The sequence below is a fragment of the Pteropus vampyrus genome, unplaced genomic scaffold (genome assembly GCF_000151845.1).
Source record: "Pteropus vampyrus isolate Shadow unplaced genomic scaffold, Pvam_2.0 Scaffold50, whole genome shotgun sequence".
In the NCBI taxonomy this organism is placed as follows: domain Eukaryota; kingdom Metazoa; phylum Chordata; class Mammalia; order Chiroptera; family Pteropodidae; genus Pteropus; species Pteropus vampyrus.
Genome location: NW_011888831.1, coordinates 3,613,762 through 3,636,784, shown reverse-complemented (window position 1 = coordinate 3,636,784; position 23,023 = coordinate 3,613,762). Strand labels below are relative to the sequence as shown.

Here is a 23,023-nt window from a genome sequence, read left to right as displayed (position 1 = left end):
AAGGCTGCAGAATGAAGGCTTTTAAGGATGGCTGTTCTGAGTGTGCAGAGCAGACCGTCAGGGAGGGCTTCTTGGAAGAGGCTGTTTTGAACTGAGCTTTGAAAGGTAAAAAAGATTCTAATGAGCAAGTCAGTGGAATCGAATGGGCAGACACAGAAGAAGGGATGCTAGGAATTTATTCACTCACTTAGTTATTTTTTTAAAAAAATTTTAATTTTACTCAGAATTTTAAATAGGTAATAGATTCACATAGTTCAAACTTCATAAAGTACAAAAGTACAGTGAAATCTCTCACTCGTCCCCCAGCCACCTAGTTTCCCTCCCCAGACCACCAAGGTTATCAATTCTTTTATATTCTTCTAGAAACATTCTTGGCACATAAAAGTATATGTGTGTGTGTGTGTGTGTGTATGTATATGTGTGTGTATATGTGTATGTATGTATGTGTGTGTGTGTGTATGTATATGTGTGTGTGTGTATTTCTTGAGTTACACAAATGACGACATACTATACTTGCTATTCTTCACCCTGATTTTTTAATTTAACAATATATTCTAGAGATTGTTCCATATCAGTACACAAAGAGCTTTCTCTTTCCATTTTACGGCTGGATAATATTCCATTGTGTGATTGTACCATAATTTTTTTAACCAGTTTCTTGACCGATAGGCTCTTAGTTTATATTTATGAAACACAAGGAATTTGGAGAATTGTACCAAGTCCAGTGTAGCTGAAGTTGGAAGCCCTCTCCATGTTGGTAATGTTACTTGTACTCAGAAGCATAGCTCAGTTTTAACACTAGGAGTAGCAAGCCTGGGGATCAGGAGACAGATACACACAAAAAGTGTGATCCTCTGACCATTTTATAGTCAGGTGGTCTAACATCTGATCACATATTAAACAGACTGTTTCTTGCTTTCAAGCTGCCTCTGTCATTGTCTTTTTATTACAGTCTTAACAGCAACTACTCCTACCACTTTCTCTCATTATTTCCACCATTACCTATACATTGTACTATGGTTGAGGTGACCATATAATTTATCATCCAAACCAGGAAACTTTTGAGAGTGAAAGTGGACACTATTAATAATGATATTGGGACAATGGGTGTAAACCGAGACCGTCTTGGCCAAACTGGGATATCTAGTTCTCAGGCGAGGAGCCTAGCTGCTAGACGGGAAGACTTCTTGAAGACAAGGACCATAACTTATTTATCTGGGTGTCCCCAGCATCTTCCCAGAGCCTGATGCATTGAAGATGTTTAATGATCATTTGTTGGTCGAATAGACGACCTGGGTGTAGGGCATGCCAAGCAGTCTTTTTGAGGGCTCCACAGGATGCGAGGGGGGAGCGTATCTAGCAGCCCAGCCTTTTACCTTTGATCCCCGTTATTATTTATAATATCTGGGCTTTCCTTTTAGATATCCCTTTTGTGTACTGTATGCTTTGACCTTTGTATCCTAAGCTTCAGATCATTTCCACAATGCCTACCTAAGATCCACCAGGCTGAGCCCTGGAAACGCACCAGCCTGTACTCTGCCCTGACCTTTCTTCCCTATCCTCATGGTCAGGTGCTGTGAGCACCTACTGGTCAACATGGATGCTGGTGACTAAGTGGTCCCAGCAGCCTTAGAATCTATAATTGTATTTCCATGGATCCCCTTCACCTTTTTCTAGCAGGCTCTTGTTACACAATCTCCATCCGCAAGGATCCCTGAGTGGCACTTGTGAGCACCTCAGTTTTCCTATCTTTAGGGCCCCTGGGTGAAGATGCTAAGTACAGAAAGAGGTTTGTTGAGGCTGGGACATAGCCTGTGTAAGTAGCCTGCTTAAAGCCTTCCACTTCCCTAATTATTGTTATGAAGGATGCACCTACTCACCTGGGCATTCCTATCTCCCCCCACCTTTTCAGAATTCCCAAAGGGTTGGAATGGTGAGCAGGAGCCCCATTCCTCTGGATAGCAGGAGGGAGCCCCCTACCTCACTGGCCTGACGCTAGAGACCTATAAGAGAGGAAATGCTCCACCTTCCTCAACCCCAAACTTGTGTGGGCAGAGTTGCCAGGAAGGAAGGGATAACAGCAAGACACTCTGGGCCTCAGTCTCCCAATCTGTAAAATGAGGGGATTGCACAGACCATCTCTGAGTTATCTGATGCTGACATTGCACATCTTCACCCTATACTATGATTCTGGCTGGGCTCAGCGGAGAACCCCCAGGGGCCTGAGATCAATCCCTTCTCTTTCTTTCTCATCTTCTCTCCTTTTTCTCGATTGCACATGGGCCCCCAGAGTCCTGGGAAGATGTTTACCCAGGGCTGGGCCTTCCCTCTCCTAGCTGCCCCAGGAGATGAAAGGCCAAGGATAAGCAGATGCCTGAGCCATACTTCCAGGGCTTGCTTGTAGGTCTGGTCCTGGTCCATTCTGGGCTCAAACCTAATCACCAGAGGCTAGAACAAGGAAGTAAGGTGGGGCAGACTGTGCCTGCCTTCCTGCTCCACCTGGACACACTGGGTAGGAATCAAAATATGTGACTTCAAGTAGCTCCATCCCTGACTTTTTCATTATGTAACCTTGAACAATCATTTTGGGACAGATATGGAAACCATCCCAGGTCCGCGAAGTCAAACTCAGATACCACTGTGTCTGTTAAACTCCTTCTTAGTCCTGACAACTGGAAGTGGTAACTCCCTCCCCAGAACTCTGCAAATATTTATTCAATGTATTTTATTGGTTGATGTCCACTTGTTTTGCCCCTGCTGATTGTTCTTGGATGTCATCAGGACTCTTGAGGTTAGCAAGGCACTAAAACTTAACTCAAAATGTCTTTAAAAAGTGTGTCACAGATTGGAGGAGGCCAAGAAAAAATAACTAAATGCAATGAGATTCTGGATAGGATCCTAGAAAAGAAAGAGAACCCTAGTGGAGAAACTGATGAAATTCAAATAAGGTCTGTGGTTTAGTTAACAGTCATGTACAATGTTCATGTCTTGGTTTTTATAATTGTGCTATGATAAAATAAGACGTTAACATTAGGGAAAGCTGGGTGAGGGATATACAGGAACTCTGTATTATTACTATAACTTTTCTCTAAGTCTAAAATAATTTAAAATAAAAAGTAGAAAAAAACTCACAAATTAATGCTGACCATTTAAGTACAAAAGTGGGGGAGGGGTTTATTGGTCCATATAACTGAAAAGGGGAAGGGTACATAGCCTGCAGGAATAGCTGGATCCAGGTGGCTTAATTCTCAGGAATTGTTTCCACCTCAACTGGTTCTATTTCTTTTGTAGAGCTTCATACTCAGGTAGCCCTATCTTTTGTGATGGGAAACAGCCTGCCGGGCCTCCAGGCTGATTTTCTGCTATTTTAGCCACCCAAGAGTTTGTCCTCAATGGTCCAATTTTGTTCCTAGCACCTAACTTGGTGTGTTGAGTGAATGGCTCCAGTAAGTCTGGAGATGAACTCTCATTGGTTCAGACTGAGTCATGTGCCCAACTCCAACCCAATCAGTGTGACCTACCTTGCCTGGGTCACATGCCTGGGGTCAGCCCCCACAACACATGGACTGAGATGGTAGAAGGGCAGTTGCCCACAAGGAAGCAATGGGTCCTGTTATCGAAAGGAGTACAGGCAAAACTAATATGGTCCCTGCAGCCTTAGAATGCAGAGCTCTCTCACTTTTTCTCCTAGAGCCATCCACACCACAGACCTCCACTAAAAATGTACAAGCTTGAATTCTCATGGGTGTTGGGTTGCTAAGCTGTCAAACTGCAGTCCCAGGATAACTGTCATTAGTGGAGGATAGGAACAGGGCTCCTCTCTGGGATGCTGGGCTTCTTGCAGCTGGATCAGATGGCAGTGGGCATGGCCAAAGATGCCAGAATACCAGTATTCCTTTTGGGCCAGCACAACAGGCAACTCCAGGCATGGAGCACTTCCGATCTCTCCCTCTCAGCCCTAGCCAGGAGCCTCTGATGCAAAGTCTCATTGTTTTTTCATTTGAGTTGGGGTGGTATGGAGAGAGGGATAGGGCTAGCCTGAGCATCAGGGACATCTCAGATGAGCAGCTTCTGCCTCATGTGAGGAATATCTACTGAGAGGACTCCAGAGTCTCAGCTCCAGTCTCAACCAACCCATTGGCTGACTCCCAAACCACTCTATATCTCCTCATATCCTCTCCCACACCTTTAGGAACGGGGGTGGGGTGGGGCGGAGTACCACAGAGAAGAGGTCTGGCTTGTGTTTTTTTCAGATATTTTATTAAGAATAAGGCATATGACAGTCACCCCTAAAGCATAGGGCTCTATTTCCGTGGGTGAGTGAATACACTCTGAAAAGCAGTGGATTAACAGCCAACAGAGAATTTGGAGCAGGATGGCTGTGCCCTGCCCTCCATGTCCCTCATTCAAGGCTGGCATCTCAGTGAACAGGTGCTTAAAGATCCTGGGCTCTCTGCACTGAGGAGATTCTGCTCCACGGCCTCTAGGCCACCTTCCTCTCCATAAAGGAGGCCACCATTCTGCTGCTTGTTTGGGAAAGGGCTACCCCACTTCAGCCCTGGACTGCTTCCCCAAACTGTAGGCAGGCCTCTGTGAGTGGGATACAGGGGTGGGCAGGGGTACAGAGCCTCATGCTGTATTACCCACTGGCCCCTGGCTGGTTTCTAGATCAGGGTGGGGTCCCCACCTGAAGTTCTTCCTGGATCTGTCCACACTTGGGGTGTGGCTGGAGCTCCAACTAGGGCCCCTGACTGTCCATGTCAACATGCCCCTCCCCCAACAGGGACCCCTGCAGTGGAGAAGGGAGGGAGAAGGGGGAGAAGAAACAATCCTTTCCCTTCTAGTCACACAGGTGTTCCAGAGGCTTATGGGAGGGGGTCTTCCTTTGGCAGGGTGGGTTCCCCAGGCTAAGGAAGGGGACAGGGCCTCCCCAGGCCCTGAGGCTGAGTTTTGGACCCCTGATGCCAAGGGCAGGCCACTGACTCCAATCCCATTCTGCTGCCCTGAGATTTCTGTTCCAAACCCCAGGGAAGGCAGGTGGAAGGAAATCTCTAGTTTATTATTTTCAGGAGAGGGATGGGGAAGGGGAATGTCTGTTAAAATGAGAACCCTGTATTTGCCTTCCCTGGCTTGCTGAGTGGGGTGGGGAGGGTTGACTTATTTCCTTTCCCAGGCACCCCAACACCTTAGCTGAGAGTCGAGTCAGCCGCCCCAGCATTCAGGACCTTTCATCTGGGGAATCTCCAAACACCCCACAAACAATTAAGTGTCATTATTTCTGTTTGTCGAAAGAAGGACAGGAGTTGGGAGGTGCTGATGGGGGTCATTTGGGGAGAGGCAGGCAGGTCACCTGAGGATCTCTGGGGTCGGGGTGTGATAGGGGTCCCTGGCTGGGACTCCTTGGGTTCAGGAGGGAATGGGGAAGAGGGCTATTGCTATAGAGCTGGGAGGAGGCCAGGTGCGTGTAGCTATGGCTTTTAGTGGTTGGGTGGGTAGATAAAGTACTTCTCTATCTCTGTAGAAGAATCAATATAACAAAGTCACTCTGTTCACCCCAAAAGTGTGGTTGTAGAAGATGAGGGTCTGGGTGGTAGCCTCCAGAAAGGCACCATTTCCCTCCTTCCCATAGTCCTCTGGGCCCTTTCATTTTGAGTATAGCCAAGAGAGGAGCAAGTCTTCCTCACAAGGACATGCTTTGAAAAGGAGGTGACAGGACGAGGGTATAGTAAGCCACACATACTTGAAGAGAGACACAGAGAGCAGAGGCACAACCACAGAGACTAGGGGTGGGGTTAGGGATGGGGGCAGGCAGAGCAGACTCTACATCACTATGGTGGCCCAAGTTAAACTGGAGAGCACGGTCTCTTTCAAGAGTGCCCACACCTTGGCTTCTGCATCCCAGTGGCTGAACACCTAGACCAGGCTGGTTATTGCTCCATGGTCTCAGCAGTCCTGAGTGCGGCAGGCTGGGGAGGGGACTGCATCTGAGTGGGCTGAGAATGTGCTCCTGGGTTTTGCTTCTTGCTGATTTCCTGCTTCCTCTAACATAGAGAGTCAAAGAAGGCATGATTGGGGAATTCTCCCTTCCTCTTCTGCATAGGGCTGTGATGGGAGAAGGGTTCATCATCCCTAGAGACTGACTCTGCTCACCTGTGAATCCCTGGGTGACACAGAATGCTTGGCCTCAGCCAAGGTCAGGACCTGCCAGGATGGAGTGTTTGTGAGTGAGGTAAGGCCTCTCCCTGACCCATGTCCTCCCTCTGCAGGCCCTGGAAGACATCACAGGCACTTAGGACTTGATGAGGGACCAACAGAGGAGGGATGGCATGGGGAGGGGTTCTACAGGTTTGTCTTACTTTCTGGGTTGGCCTTGGGGTGAGGACAATGAGCCGGACTGGAACTGCCTTTGGTCATGAGGCGGGAGCTGGGGAGAAACGCAGTTAGGAGGTGGGGTATTCTACTTTCCATTTTATCACTCTCCAACCTACACAGAAGGGCACAGAGCACCCCATCACTGTCAGGTCTGATAGGCTTGGGGGCATTCCTTGAGGGGGCCAGGCTGGAGATCCCCCTACCCCCCCCCCCCAATTCAAACTGCTATCAACAACTGCCACTTCCAAGAAGCTGAGCCCTTCTTCCAGCCTCTGGGTGCACCCAGCTAAATTAGGAAGCTGGGCAAAATTAGCACCAACAAACAGACTAAGAAACTCTCAGGGCGCCTTCAGGTTCCCAGTTACCTCCTGAAGGCAGTTTCTGTCCCTCTACAGGCCTGACAGGGCAGCAGACTCATCGGTGTCCCCTTTCTTCTCCAGCACAGCTCCCGGTCTAAATCCCTCAGATGGCAACCTGGTGAGGAACTGAGCTAAAGACAGTTCTAGACCAAGTTCTGCCATTGAACCCATCCTGTAATCCTCTCTAAGGGTCCGTGGGCTCTATCTTCCAGAAGTTCAAACTTCCATCAGGCCAAACTTTCCCACCAGAGGCTCCAGAAGGAGGTGTTTTCTAAAGTGTTTGGTGCTCACCTGTAAGGACCTATCAAGCGGGGTAGGCGGAGAAGCGGCTTCTGAGGAAAAAGGTCCAGCCTCTAGCCCCTGAACCCGAGTATCTCCTTGGAGGAAGGTTTGGCGGGAAGGGCGGCCGTGCAGACCTGGGCTAGGCCGCCGGGCGGAAGTGGTGGAGCTGGAAGGCCTAAGGGTGCTAAGTGCCACTCCGGTTCCTTTCCATAGGCCAGCCCAGCCTTACCCCTCCCGCCAAAACGATTGTCAGCTTCCCTGGGCATGGCCGTGACCACCGCCCCCTCCCCTCCTAGTTGGCAGAGTGGGGACCAGATAAGGGTCAGTACTGCGAGTCCTCTCTACAGAAAAGGTGCACTCGCTGAGCCCCGCGTAGGAGCTCTTTCGCGGGAGGGGAGAGCTCGAAGCTTCGGAAACATTGGTAAATACAAAAGGCGGGGGCGGTTGGAAGGGATAGAGGGGACGGGCCGCTTCTGCCCGCTCCCTGGAGGAGGGGCCGGCTCCTTCGGCCCCCGGGACCTGCCTGCGCGGCCGGGGCTCCGTCTCTAGCCCGGGGCCGGCCTCCCCTACTCCACCCCACCAGCCCCGCGCCTACTCCGGGGCCCCAGGCGGACTGGGCGGTCTGGGCGCGGCCGGTGGGTCGGCTTGGTCCGGAGGTTCCTGGGGAGGCGGCTGGCGCGGGCTGCGGCCGCTGGGCCGCGGGGGCCTCCGGGCGTAGAGGAAGAGCGCGGGGTCCGGCATGGGGTCGGTGTCGTCCAAAGCGCCGGCTGCACGGTCCCAGGCGGCCCAGTCCCGGCCGGGACCCTTGGCGGCGGCCTCCGCGGCGGGCGGGCGGCGGGCCCGTTGAGCGCGTCGGCGGGACCGGGGCTCCGCTGCGGCGCCAGGGCCTGGGCGTGGCGTCTGCAGTCTCTGGCGCGCGGCGTGCAGCTGGCAGGAGAGGTAGGCGGCCGCCTCTGTGTGCTTCTGCAGCTCGGTGCCCAGCACCGTGGCGCGGTGGCTGCGGCGACGCAGCTCCTCCAGAAAGCGGCGCTCCTCCGCGCGCAAGCTGCAGCGCAGCGCCGACACCAGCGCCTCGCGCTGCACCACCTCCCGCCGCAGCTCGGCGTTGGCCGCAGCCCGCGCCGCCAGCTGCGACTCCAGCTCGCGGCACTTGCTCTCCAGTTCCCGGGACGCTGCCTCTGGAGAGCGAAGACAGAGGGGAGAGGTGATAGTCCTCGCCCGGCCAAACCTGCACAGCGCACCCATCCTTGTACCAAAGCCCTGCGACTCTGCAGCTGCACGTCTTGCCCCCACGCTCCCCACGGCTACGCTGGTCTTCCTTTTTCTTCCTCAGGGCCCTCGCACCTATTCTACCCTCTGCTTGAATTCTAATTCTTCAGGTTTCAGCTTAAATGCAAAAACTCTCCCTGACCATTTATTCAAATATTTATTCAACTGTCGAGCCCTTATTATGTGCACTGTTAGGAGATACGGTGGATAAGAAACATTCCTCATGAAGCTTATAGCAGGCGTAGTGGGAGAGGTATAGTACATAATCTGTGCCATGTGACGTGTGACAATGCCATGACTGTAACAGGAGAATGTCGCCTAATCAGGGAAGGCTTCTCAGCATTTAGCAACTTAGGCTAGGATCTGAAGGATGAATAGTAGTGAAGAAGGGAGAAGAGGGTGCTTGGGACAGAAGGAACAACTTGTGCAAAAGCCCTGTGGCAGGAGAGGCATGCAAGATCAAGGGACCGAAAGAATTGGGAGTCTGGGCAGGAAAGTCAGTGTGCCCCATCCTTGTTTCCTTAATAGAGAGAGCATTTATTACATTTTGTAATTTTTAGTTTACTTGTTTATTGTTTGCCATTGCCCACTGAATTGGATTTCAACCCTGGGTATACATTGGAACCACTCAGAGAACTTTAAAAAATAGTTTTCTGGGCCCTACCAAAGACCAGCTGAATCAGAATCTCTGGGATTGAAACTGTCACTTCTTTAACCTTCCCCAGGTGATTCTAATGGACCCACAGAGTTGAGGACCCCTGCCTCCTGGATTATAAACTCCATTTCAGCAGGAACAGGATCCTGGGATTGGCACATGTGAATGAGAGTAGGGACACAGGTAGCTGTAAAGTGACTCTTGAATGGATGTGAAAATCACTTGGTGATTTTCATAAAAAAAGAGGACAAAAAGAGCTCTCAAGCCCACTGAGAGAGAAGATAAAAACCAGGACTCTGGGGCAGTGCTTTAAGCCAGATGACCCCAAAAGCCTTTTTAGAGAAAGGATTGTAGGTAGAGTAAAAGCTGCTGTTGTCACAGAACTGTCCTTACCTGGTGTTTGGTATGCGTGCCCCCTTCCTTCAAGCACCTAGGCACCAAGAATTTGCCCATGGTTGCCACTTAAGAGGTGGGCAGAATTCTTTCAAGTCTGTAAGTGTTTAGATCTTTATGCATGAATATGCAAAGCAAATTGTAGGGCTCCTAATATTTTACCTTCAACTTCCAGCCTTCCCTATCCCCAGCTCTTAGTCATGTAGTTCTTGATCTATAAGCAGCACATCAATATGACAGTAATTCATTCTTAAATTTCGCCTAGCTAAGAAAGACTATTTTTGTGATTCTTATTTCTTATTTATTTATTTATTTTATTTATTTATTATTCTTGTGATTCATTTTTAATTAAGCATTTATGCAATCCTCCATGTCAGGTAATGTGTCTTTCACACTGAAGACAATGGGTACCATCCAGTCCTAGATCTCAGAGATTATATAATCTGGTAATTAAGATCTCAACAATGCAACCCCTTCCATTAAAAAAAAAGTTTCAATTGTGGTTAAAAAAAAACTACATAAAATTTACCATCCTAACAATTTTTAAGTTCAGTCGTGTTAAGTATATCACAATATTGTGTAACAGGTCTCTAGAACTTTTCATCTTGGGAAACTGAAACTATACTTACTGAGCACTATTTTTCCACCCCACCCCTCCATTATACGGGTGAGGTAACAATATAAAAATATTTTAGTGGAATTGCTACATTAGCAAGAAATCATGTTTTTTATAAAATGAAGGATTTGCAAATGTGCATGTATCTCTTTTCTCCTCATCTAGGCTAAAGTCCTTGAAGTCAAGGACCCCATATTGTCATTGTGTTACATATTGACATTCAGCGTCTTGGAGGATATGGACACTGACCGTGGGAATCACATGTGCAAGGATGGGAAGGATTGGAGAGGTAGGTCACAGAGAGGAATGAATGCAGCCAGCTGGACTTCCTGAACACCATCTCCTTCCTGCTTTTATTTTCCTACTTTGGCCAGAGACATGGATACAAGACACTATGTATAGTGGTGCAGGCTGTCTACTTTGCAAGGTCATCCAGCTGAATGGGCAAATGGGGCTGACATCCTCTATTGTGCTCAACAAACTAAGGAGTGGCTGTCCTCAAGTCTGGACTGGGAACAGAGAAAGCTCAGGTCTTACTAAGTGGTGGGGAAAAGGTGACCTGTTGGGCCCCCATGGCACTTCCCCACCAGTCATCCTTCTCTTACCTTGCTGGTGAGATTGGGCTTCTCTTATCTCCAGGTCATGGGTCAGTTCTGCGGGGAGAGACAAGAAAAGACGTGTGTGTGTGTGTGTGTGTGTGTGTGTGTGTGTGTGTGTGTGTGTGAGATTAGAGAATCACGGCTCAGTAAAAGTGACAATAAGAATCCTTAGAAATCATTCAAATCACCCCCCATACCTATTTTACTACAGCCCAGAGAGGGGAAGAGATGAAAAGAGATGCCAAGGCACAGCATGAGCCCGATATGCCTGATTCTAAGCCCAGAGATCTTCCCAATCCAAGCTTTGTGGCCTGGATTCAAGGTTTAGTTGAACCCTGGTAATACTGAGGAGCCTGGCTTGCTTTTGGGTCTAGGGGAGTATTTGCCCTTTCCCAGAGGTGATATACAAATATTTAAACAACCACAGCTGTTCCGGAGGACCCTCCGCTGTGGAGGGCACAGACCCTTTAGTTGGTGAATCTGGGAAGGCTAGAGAGTCCTGGGCTGCTTTTGGCTGCTGGAAGGTAACTCAGAACAGTGGCTGTTTACTAATAGGACACACGCGTTTCACTGTTTTCACAGCCAGTACTGCTGTGCCAGTGTTATTTTCTGAACATTAGCCTTGCCCCTTTCTAAGCCCTGGTTCCTCCATTTTCCACACTGCAGGGAGAGGGGCTTCAAGGAGGACAGCACCACCTGGTGATGGAAGAGCCTACCTGGCACTTGGCACAGCCTTTGGCTTTGCACTGAGGGGTGGGGCAAGGCAGCCAAGGAGCCTGCCAAGGGCACTGTTGCAGGAGCAGTTTCCTCCAGCGCACTAGCAGCCCAGCTACCACCTCTCTATCTACCTGTCTTGCCAGTCTCCATTCCTTACAGCCAGAACACCCCACCCCTCTGCCAGCTGCATCTGATTTTTCCAGGCCTACCCCACTCCCCTAACTCCACCAGGAGCTGGGAAAGGGGCACAAGGGAGGTGAGGAGCCACAGCTGCCTATGTGAAGGCACTTATTCGGGAGCATCTGTGTATACCTGCAAGGGCAAAGTCTGATGCCCAAAGGGAGAAGGTTTGAAACTGGGGGTGGGATGGGTAACATATCTCTGGGACTACCACGCAGCAGCACCTACAGTAGAGAGACAGACAGCCTTGTGGGCCCTCCGCATGCTCTTCTTCTCTGTCCTCGCCTGGCCCTTCTAGAGATCAGGGGTTTTGCTGGAGGTACCTTCCCAGGGGAGGCCAGCTATTGCTAGGAGACAGAGAACTGGGGTGCCTGGGCCTTTTGCTGTGACCGGAGCCTGAACCTCCTCCCTGGGGCCCCTAGGAGGACTGTGATGCCTCTGTCCCCCAGGGCTTCCTGGGGATAACTTGGCCCCTCCTCCAAAGCCCTGCAATATAGCCCAAGGGACCCTGAACTAGATTCAGGGCATAGACTTTAACTCTTCCACTAACTCCCTGTGGGCAGGTTTCTCCTCCACCCTTAACCACAGGACTTGGGGGAAGGGAGATAGAATCCCAGCTGAGCCCAACTCCCCCATCCAAATCAGAGTCCATCTTCTGTTCAGAGTCCCCAAGGTTTAGGCGAGTATGCTGTGAGATCAGATACACTGTGACCTTGGGCCAGTGATAGCACGTCCCTGAGCCTCAGTTTCCTCATCTGCAAAATGGGGACAAAATTGCACCTGCCTCACAAGGGGCTGTTGCTGGGATTAAATGAGAGAAAATAAACAGAGAGTTCAACCCAGGGCTGAGTCAGTGCTGAATACATGGGAGCAGTTCTTGTTATTACCTAGCTGCCCACCACCCACCTCTCAAGTCCTTCATTCTGAGTCATCACATCTTTATGGCAGGCTCTTCCCACAGCCCTGTGCCTTTGGCTCCTATACCAGCCACTCCTCTCTTCCTTCCCCTTCTCAGCCTCTGGGTCCCTCTTGAATCTACTTTAAAAAAAAAAAAAACAATCTCTTTTGTTCTACTCCCTTCTTTTCACTCCCCTACTCCTTGGAGGGAGGGCCTTATTCAGTCATTTCAGCCCCAGGCCAACCCAGAGCTATTTTTATCTCCTTAATTGATAACTAAGAGGGAAGGCCCATACCCATCTGAGAAGGGTAGTGGGGGCCAGAGCCCTCTGTTCCTGCCTATTACACTTTCTTGGGAGCTTGACCTGTATCCTGAGTAGAAGGACCCAGGTATTATTCATAAATAGGGCAAAACAAAAAGAAATTACAGGAATAGCTGTAGGGCCTTAGGGTTCCCTTGTCTCAATTTTTCTTTAAGATTCTTGTAATGAAAAAGTGGCATCAGGCAGGGGTAAGCTGCTTTGAGGCTGCCCTTTGCTGCCATCCAGGCTTTGGGAGAGATTGCAGGGAGCCTGGCCTTGGAATGTGGCTACTAAATCATGCATATGGAGCCAGAGGAGGCTGTGGAGGCTGAGAGTGAGGACTACTGGTTTCTTGTGCCAAAGTGAGAAGCTGAGCAGGTGGCTCAAACCCTCTGGGCCTCAGTTTCCTTCTGGGGAATGGAGAGCCTCTCATGAGCAGAGGTTGAAAGGGAGGTAGAAGTCTGAGCATCTTGGGAAGAGAATGTGCAGAAAGCTGCAGAGGCATGCAGGACTGGCAATCTGGAGCTCTGGGTTCTAATCCTGAGTCTGCCACTAACATATCATATGACTTTTTTTTTCTCTGGGCCTCAGTTTATCTATTTGTACAATGAAGAGGTTGAGCTATTCCAGTTGAGACATTCTGTGAGTCATTAGCTCTAAAGCCTGTACTTGAAGACTCAGCCTGAGTGAGGACTTGAGCCAGAGCCAGGCCGCTGAGAGGGCCGGGCAGCTGAGGCCTGAGGTCCAAGAGGGAGGTCAGGCCCAGGATTTAGCTTTGTCCTTGGTGCCTTCCTATGTCCTGCTCACAAATCTAATCGGTTGCCAAGTCCTTTCCTTCCATCTACTTCCTACTGGTCCTCCCCTTTCCATCTCCCTTTATCCCTTCAGTGGGCCATTTCATCAGCCCTATCACTAGCCTCCCTACCTCCCTCTTTCACCAATTTATCTCCCATACAACTCCCGGGTTGAGTTTCTTAATGAAGCATGATGCTGCTCAAAACCTTCAGTGGCTCCCCACTACTCAGGAGGACAGGCCACACTTCTTACCTGTCCTGGCATTTGTCAAGGTCTTCCATGATCTGGCTTCAGCCATATTTCTCACCAGTCTCCTTTAAGCTCAGCTTTATCCATCAAAGAGAACTTTTCCTAAGCCTTTGGTTTCCTACTTCTGGACTTGGCCATGCTTTTTTGGAATGCTTAGAATGGTTTCTCCACCCTCATTCTACTGTGATATCTCAGCATGTCTAAATCTTACTCACCCTTCAGAGAATGGAAATGTTTCACTCCTCTGGGGAGCCTGGGATGCCTGGTCTCCTGCATTACCCATGCTTCGAGCCTGACAGGATCCTACCCATGAACTCCCATTGGCCCTGTTTATTTTCTGTATATCTTACTATTCTGAGTGTGTGTGTGTCTGTCCCCAACTAGACTGAGGGCTTCTTAAGGGCTGGGAGGCACTTGATAAATATGTATGGTAGAAAAGGACAGAAAATTCCCAGGAATGATTCCCAGGTTTCCCTATGCTACTGAACTAGAGCAATGAAACTTGTATCTCACCTCCCCAACACTGAGTTTCCTCCTCCAGATAAAGGGGAGATGAACACCCACCTGGCAGGATTGTCATGAGGCTTAGAGAGGCTCCTGGTGGTGGGCACTCTATCAGAGACAATGATTGTGATGACAGTCACCTCTGCTAGCCCTGCTACCCCCCATCGAGCCATCCCTCTCAATCTCACCTGAGCAGCGTTTCTGCAGCCTCAGGATTTCCAGGTGCAGGTCTCTCAGCAGGGCCATCTGCTCTTTTTTCAGGAAGCTGATGTGGCGTTGCACACTCTGGATCTGATGCTCTAGGGACACGGTATCCATGGCAACCCAGGCCTGGGCCTCACCTGGGGAGGATGACAAGGTGAACCCACATCTTCTGGACCCATCTGCCTGCCTTGCCCACCCTCAGATCCCTCATAGTCTTCTCAGTCTGAGTCCTGTTGCCACCAGGTAGACGATTCTGCCACTGCAGTCATTTTCCCTGTATTTACTCACTGAAGCTTCATGATCAAGTGGGTGCGTTGGCAGGGAAGTATAAATATTCCCATTTAACAGATGAAGAACTGGAGGCCCAGAGGGAAATGGCTTCACTCCCCTGCCTCGTGGTCTCTTCTACTTCTCAGAGAGGAAAACCAATGGAGAAGCAGAGTCAGTAGATAGAGACAAAGATGGGTTCTCGTCTACTTCTTAACCAGCCATGTAACTTTAGGCAAGCTCTCTCTGTCTCTGGGCTCTTGGTTTTCTCATTGCTAGATTAAGAGAGTTGTGGAGTGGAAGAACCCTGAGGTCTCTTTCAGCTCTGCCATCCTGCAAGTATCCTAGCTCAAGAGTGACCATCACCTAGAAGGATGGGAGGATGGTTCTGAGCATACTCCCTCCCAGTTCAACTCTATTTCTCTGACTTAACTTCAACTCAGGGCTCTTTCAGGTCATGAAGGAGTAAATCTGATGAATGTTTTACTAACAATGATTCTGGGGGCTGAAGGCAGGAGGTAGGGTCCTTTTAAAAAGAAGAATGGGAAAAGGTGCTAAGGAGACCCATGCAGTGAATCCATGGTGGAAACCTAAGACACTGTGGTAGGAGGGAGAGGTTTGCATCCTTGAATCCTATTGATGGCCTGGTCTTCCAGGGCTCTCTCTTTTGGCCCCGCCCCTTTCCCAGTGAGTTTCTCCTGTGATCATTAAGGTCCTAGAAAAGCAGGGGCAGAGGGCAAAACCAGGAGACAGAGGGTAGTGGAGGCCCAGACCTCTGGAGCCCAGGACTCAGAGCTCATGCCTTCTCTGCCAGGGATGTCCTAAGCTTTTGAAGGCGCTTCCTCCACTGGTCTCAGGAATTCCCTGGGTAGTGGAAAGGGAGGCCAGTTGATGGACAGCTCTGTTCAGCAGCTAATTCCCTCCAAACTTGCTTCCATGTAAGTCTCTGTAAATCTAGACTTTCATTTGTGGGGTCACCCCAAGCAGGTCCACCTGAGACTTTCACATTCGTAAGCTTCTCTTTCTGGACTCCCTTCTCTCATATCCCCTAAACCCCCTAGTCCAACCAAAGAAGACTTTCATTTTAGCCAAGGGTGGCCCTTTGGAATTGGGAATCACTGGCTACATTTACTGACCATCTGCTATGTTTAAAGTATTTTATAGATACTATCTTACTTCTTTCTGTCAACCACTCTTCAGTAGGTATGACCACCCCTGTTTCGCAAACTGAGACTCTGAGTTGAAGTGACTTGTGCCAGTTCACATGGTCAAAAAGTGGAAGCAGACCCAATTCTCCAATCAAATCTTTTGAATCCAAAGAAGGTTCCCAGTATTTACACTGAGGACAATCCTGGGTTTGAATCCTGAGTCTTTCAGTTACCTGCTGTGTGACTGGGCAAGAAAGTTAACCTCTCTGAACCTTTTCCCCCCTCTCTGTAAAATGGGGCTACTAATAGTAATAGTCCCAGGATAACTGTGAAGATTAAATGAGATTAAAAAGAGTAGAGCACTTAGCACTTGACCTGGATGAATTAGTGCTACATCCCTTCTCTGTTTAATGTGAGTAGGTTAGTCCATGCCTTGATTTGCTGATTTGTTCATCATTCATTCATTCAATGATTTACTGTGCAGGGCTAATGGCTGTGCAGGGTAGGGGGGCCACTTTGATGAACAAAACAAAATTCTTGCTCTCACAGTATGAAGAGGAGAGAATCAAACAAGTAAATAAGGTGTCAAACAAACAAATAATAATACAAAGAAGTTTAAAATTACAATCTGTGATAGGTGCCATAAAATAAACCTACAGGGTAATATGAAAGAATTTAAAATGGGACCTATTTTACATTTGGGGTCAGAGAAAGTCTCTTTGAGGAAGTGTCTTTTGGCAGAGACCTCATGACAGACAGAATTCTAAGAGAGTCCCCAGAATTTTCAGCCCCTGTTGGTCATACCCTCTTGTATTATCTCCTCCCCTTGGGTATGCACGGGACTGTGAATATGATGGATTTCACTCCTATGATTAGGTTCATGGCAGCGGTGAAGGGATTCTGCAGGTGTAATTGAGGCCTCCAATCAGTTTGACTTTGAGTTAATCAAAAGGGAGATTAATCTGGGTGGGACAATTCACAGGGCCCTTACTGAAGGAAGAGATCTGAAGCCTGAGAGAAATTCTGCTGGCCTTAAAGGGGTAAACTGTCATGCTGTGAGACAGCCTATGGTAGAAGACACAGGCAAGGACCTGAGAGAGGCCTCTAGTAGCTGAGAATGGTTCCTGGTTGACAGCTGGCAAGACCACGGGGGCTTCAGTCCTACAACCACAAGGAAGTAAATTCTTCTACCAAAAGCATCTTGGAAGCAGATCTCTCCCCAGTTGTACCTTCTGTTGAGATGCAGCCAGTCTTGATTTCAGCCTTATAAGACCCCGAGGAGAGGACCTAGGTAAAAAGTGCCAGACTCCTGATCCTTGGAGACTGTGAGAAAATACTTTTATATTGTTTTAAATCACTTAGTCTGTGGTAATTTGTTATGCAGCAACGGAAAAGTAAAACAGACTTGAAGGAGGGGTAGGAGTTAGAAGAGTACTGGAAAGAGCATCTCAAACAGGGAACAACAGCATTTGTGAAGGCCCAGAGGTAGGATGATAATGATAGCATACATTTATTGAGTGCCTACCATGTGCCAAGCCCTATGCTAAGTGCTTCACATGGTCTTTTTGAGAAACAGAGACATTGCCAATTGCTGGTGAAGGCTGGTGTGTAAGGTATTGTGGGAGGGTCACAGGAAGTGAGATTAGCAAGAGAAGGATCACAAAGTCTTATAAACTATATTAAAAATTTTGGATTAATACTAAGTGAATTGGGAAGTTATTAAAAGATTTTAGGCAGGGAGGGACATGATATGATTTGCATTTTTAAAAGATCACCCTGGTTGCTGTGGGGAGGGCAAAGTGGATAAGGAAAGGTCAGCTGGAAGAATGTAGCAGTGGTCCAGGTGAGAGATGATGGAGGCCTGGACCAGATGATGGAGGTGAAGATAGAAGTTCCAAGTGTGTTTTGGTAGTAGAATTGGCAGGATATGGGGATGGATTGTATTACGCCATGATGACGGGGAGGGGGATGTCCAGGATGTCTGCCAGTTTTCTAGCTTGGGCAACTCAAGTATGAAGGCACATTTGCTGGGCTTTTTCCATTTCTCCTTCTTTCACATTGGACCTCTTCTCTATCTAATCACTTCTATGGTGATCTTGTCCCATCCCATAGCTGTAAATTCTATTTATATGCTGATGCCTAAACTAACTTTCCCCTGAACACTAGATTTGACTACATAATATGTCCATTTGGATGTTTAATGGGTCCCTCAAACTTACAAGTCCCAGTACTGAACTCTGTGATCACTCCTACAAACCTGTCGTGCCTACTGTCCGCCATCTTGATAGACAGCACTGCTATTTGCTTCTTCACTCAGTTGCTCAGGCCAAATGGTTAGGAGTCATAGTTGATTCCTTTTTCTTTCTTCATATGCCAGTCCATCTGCAAATCCTGTTGGCTCTACCTTCAGAAAAAATCCTAAATCCAATCAGTTCTCGCAGTCTCCATTGCTCTCTCCCTAGCCCCAGCCGCCACCATCCCTCTAGTGTACCACAGCAGTAACCACCAAACGGGCTTCTCACTTCCACTCTTGCTGAAGTTTTCTATGCAACAGCCAGAGTTCCTTTAGTAATTCTGATAATGTCACCTGGTCCCTCACTCAAAACCCTCCAATTGCTTCCCATCTCACTTAAAACCAAATCCTAAATTCTTACATAATTGCCCCTGGCTCTGTTTGCCCTCATCTCCTACTGTTTACCCATCGCTGGCTCCACTCCAACCACTCTTGGCTGCTGGCTGTTTCCTAAACATGCCAAGCACACCCTTGCCTCAGGGACTTGGTATATGTTGTCCCCCTCGGCCAGGAATGCCCTTTGCTAAAATACCCTCATGGCCCATTTCCTTCTTTCATTCAGAACTTTGTTCAAATATCACCTCAAGGCCTCTCTCAATTATTTGATTTAAAATAGAACCCTCTGACACTCTCCACTCCCTTAATCTGCTTTGTTTTTCTTCCATGAATTTATCACCACATGCTGTATTATTGCAGTTTTGTTTATTATCTGTTTCCCTTGCCAGGTTGTTGGCAACACAGGATGAAGGACTGTTTTGTTTCCTCCTGTTCCCTAGTACCTAGCACAGTATCTGGCAAATAGGAGATGCTCAGTAAATATCTGTAGAATGCCTGAGTGAGTGAATTTGTGGAGCTGGGGCGAACTGATGTAGAGGAACAGATTTACAGAGAAGGTAAGATCCAGCCTGAGAAATGTTAGATTTCATGTGCTCAAGAGACCTCAAAAAGGGAGAAACAGATGTCAGTAGGCAAATATTCTGGGGCATTACTTGAGAGGAACAGGTGAGCTATGTCTGCATTATTGTATATCTATGTTGGGATGTGTGTGCCTGTGTCTGTACCCGAGCCTGTATCCATGCCTCAAGGAGTGCATGTATGTGTGCATACAGTGAGTATGGGTTCTTGCCTTTCTTGAATCTATGTATCTGCTGTGTGTGCAAGTGGAAGATGGAGGTATGTTGGCCTGTGCTTACAATGAAGAAAAAAAATGTCTGTTCCCAGCCGCTGACATGCAAATGTTTTGGAAGAGTCGAAATGCTTTCCACACAGCCCTGGAGACTGGACCCTGGCCACACTGACAGGCTGAGCCAACCAGCTGTTTCTGAGCCTTCCCGGAAGGACTTGAGTATTTGCTTCCAACCAGGCAGGCTATGCTGCTCAGGGCAGAACTTTGGGTTACAAATGATCTTGGCAAATAATCTTTCTTAGATATTATTGTTTAGTTTGTGTAGGGGAGGCCAGGAGATGGAGTGAGGAAGGGGGAACCAGGGATAATACAGACCTCTCTGTGTGGCTGAGGAGTTACATGTACTTCGGAAGGCCTAACCCAGGAAATTGTCAGGTTTTCACATAGAAATGCAGTCCTGGAATCTCCTGGCTTGTGCCTGAGGACTAGGTCCAGGCCAGTGGCAGCACCTGGAGGGTAAGAGCTATTAGCTCCATCTTCTCCCCACACCCAGCCTGAGATGCCCAACCTCACAGGTTAAAGTGAGAAGGGTCCTTCGTCTCTGTCCACTGTCCTAACTACCTCAGGAACTACATTGTTTTTGTTGTCCATCTTTTCCACGCTTCTAGTTCTTTGTTCTAATTTTGTTTTAATGAAAAATGTTCATTAAAAAAAAAATTGTCATCAAGAATAAAAAAGGACATGTAACACAGGGTCCACAAATTATAGAGTTAATTCCAATTCCAAGTCCTCTTGACATGCCTCTCATCTGTCTGAAAGTTACAAATATTTTTGCTCTTGGAGAAGTTGGTGGAAGGAGCCTTCTGTGCTCAAGTCCCCAACCATAGACAAAGTGTCAGGCGAAGGAACCCTCTGACCCTGGCACAATTCTGACTCTCTAAGGACTGAGCTCCTGATCCCTGAAAACGACTTCACCTCCTGCTTGTCTCTTTGGAGTTTCCGGGCACCCATTTTCCTTCCCAGCTAACTGCCTACAACAGACTTGGCAAGTAGGAAATTGTGGTTCTCTCCCCTCCTAAGTTCTTATAGTTCTTTGGATTAGAAGAACCACAGAAAGTACAGAATCATGGTACTCAGAGCTCTGAAGGGTCTTTAGAATCATCTCAATTGGTGATTTTCAAGTCTGATTTTCAAAATTTCCATAGAGCCCCAGAGTTCTGCAGAGGGGTCCTAAAAGGGTTGGCCGCAAGGAGCAGGGCTTGAGGCTTTGTTGTTTTCACCCTTCTTTTATATGGGTTTGCGCATACAAATTCATTAGAGAAAAGGCTTCTGCTAACCAAAAGTTTGAAGACCAGTTTTCTAGTCTAGTCTCTCTCTCCGGCAGATGCAAGGGCTAGGAGAGGAAGCAGAACTGAAGCTTCTTGCTTTCTGCTTGCATGGAGTTTGCATTGTCTGCCACCCCTCACTCTTGACTGATTCTCTTGTCCCAGTTTCCATTTTGTTCTTAGTATTTCTTTTTCTCGTCGGGACTGAAAATATTGATCAAGTCAACAAATATCTGTGCTCTGTTCTGAACACTCAGTACTTACATTTTGTTAAAATTCTTTATGCCTTCTTGTTTCAAGGAGAATGTTAAACTTATTTTTATTATCCCAATTGCTAGGGCAGGTATATTAAGCAATCACGGTAATAAATGAATAAATAAATGAACTAAAATTTTCTTTTGTTTTCTTATGCCTCTTAACTACCTAATTGAGGCCTGGGATAGGAGAGAGAGCTGGAACTCAAGAAGTCTTTCTCAGATGTAGATGCACAGGTAATAATATTTATAATAACAGTGAGTATCATTGCACACATAATAATATTTACAATAATAATAAATGGCTGGCACTGTTCTTTGCATTTTACATATAGTAACTCATTTATCTTCACAATGACCTTACTTTGAAGGTTCTATTAGTACATATATCCACTCCATAGATGAGGAAACAGGCTCAGAGGGGTTAAGCAGTTTGCCCAATATACACAACTGACTGCCTGGCAACTTGGAGCACTCCACTGGGTGCTCATCCTGGCATCCAAGGCCCTTCATAATCTAAAAACAGGCCACATTTGCAGTCTGATTTCCTCCTCTTTTCATCTGAATCTACCTCTTACTGCTTTCACAACAAACTCCTCATACCCATGAACATGAAAGACACTACCCTTCTCGAGTGCTGCCTTTCCAAGGAAGCTTTCCCTGACCCCTACCAAGTTAGCATGGCTCTCTCTTGCCAATGTGTTCCCCAGGCATTCCATGCTACCATGTATCACATTTGTGTGTGTGTGTGTGTGTGTGTGTGTGTGTGTGGCTTTTGCTCTAAGCCATAAGCTTCCCGAGGGCAGATTTTTGTCTCTAGGAATCCCTTGCATGGAATGTTGGTGAAATAGGGAGGATGAGTTAAGTGTTACTGGCAATCACCAGGGCAAGTAAGTGCATGTATTAAAAAATAATTACTCCCGCACCCCCAAGTCCTTGGCTCTCTTGGGGACTTAAGTTGGGAACAAGAAGTCAGCCTTTGACAAATGTCTGGGACTCTGTTAGATGGAGTCACTTGGCTAGTGGTGGAGCCTAGGGGTCTTGTGCTCCTCTCTACTCCAGGGCCTCAGTCCTCCAATACCCGTGGGGTGTGCCTCCCCCACTCCACTAAGATCCCAGGACTCTCAACCTCAGCAAAGCTGAGGATCCAGGAACACAAGAGTGGGATGTATGGGGAAAGTGGAGCCCCCAACACCTTCAGTCTTGATGTTCTGCCCTGATTGCACCTCGAATATGACTCCCAGAGAAGGGGTGGGGGATATGGAGTCTAAGGAGGACAGGGAAGAGAGGTACCAGGAAGGACAGGGAAAGGCAGGCAGAAAGAAAGATGCGTGTGGTGGGGGTGGCAAGAGGTTGTGGTGGCTTGACCTCCGCTGCTCTGGAGTCTCCACCAGGGCCAAGAAGGGCCTGAGTCTGGGCGGTGGGGCACAACTTCTGCCAGCAGCTCATGGGTCCTGTCCGCCTCTCGCGCGCTGCGGTGCCCAGCTCCACGCCAGCCCTCCCAGGGGAGCTGGAGCTCGGTCCGCGCAGCTCCACACCCGGGGCCACCCCAGCGCCCACCCCCATGCCCACGGGCCTCCTCACCTTCGGGACCAGAGGGAGCGACAGGCCAGAGGAGCCCTGGGTCCGGGCAGGGCTGGGTGGGGGAGGCGCTCTTCTTCCCCGCGCTAGCTGCGCCGGGGGTTCCGCAGCGCCCGCCCCGGCTGCAGCGCCATTCGCTGTTACGAGGCTGCGGGGCGGTCGGGCCGGGGTTCCGGGGGGCTCCGGGGCGCCGAGGGGGAGTCCAGGGCGGCCTCCAGGCGTAAACACCCAGCAACGTGACCGGAACTGGCGAAGGAGCCGTAGGGGGGAGCTGGGGGGCGGGAGAGATAAGGGGGGAGGGGAGGGACCTGGGACTGGCGGGGAGGGGCTGTGGGCGGGGCGGGGGGAAGGGATGCTGGCGGCGCTCAGTTGGGGGAAGGGGAACCCCAAGAGCTCCGAGAGCCAGGCCTAAGGACCCCAGCGGGCCGCTGAACTCGCGGAGCTGGCTTTGGCTGGGAGGTGGAAAGGAAACCCCGGGAACGGGTCGGCTACTTGGCGAGCAAGAGCGCGGCGGGAGGATCAGCACCGCGGACAGCGCCCAGGCCGGCAAGCCGCGATCCGCTCCGCCCCTCTGCCCACCCCCTGGCATAGGAACAACAGACAGTGCCCTTACTAGCCTAGGGAAGAGTTAGGTCG

The 23,023-nt window shown here is 48.9% G+C and overlaps 1 protein-coding gene across 1 annotated transcript; it reads right to left on the bottom strand.

The window, feature by feature from the left end:
- Nucleotides 1–7,604: 7,604 nt before the first annotated feature.
- Nucleotides 7,605–22,838, bottom strand: CCDC92B (coiled-coil domain containing 92B). The gene is made up of 4 exons (XM_023530468.1): nt 22,782–22,838; nt 14,378–14,525; nt 10,552–10,599; nt 7,605–8,191 (listed from the first exon to the last, which is right to left on the bottom strand). The coding sequence occupies exons 2-4, from the start codon at nt 14,505–14,507 to the stop codon at nt 7,605–7,607; spliced, it is 765 nt and encodes a 254-aa protein (XP_023386236.1). The 5' UTR covers nt 14,508–14,525; nt 22,782–22,838.
- Nucleotides 22,839–23,023: the final 185 nt, after the last annotated feature.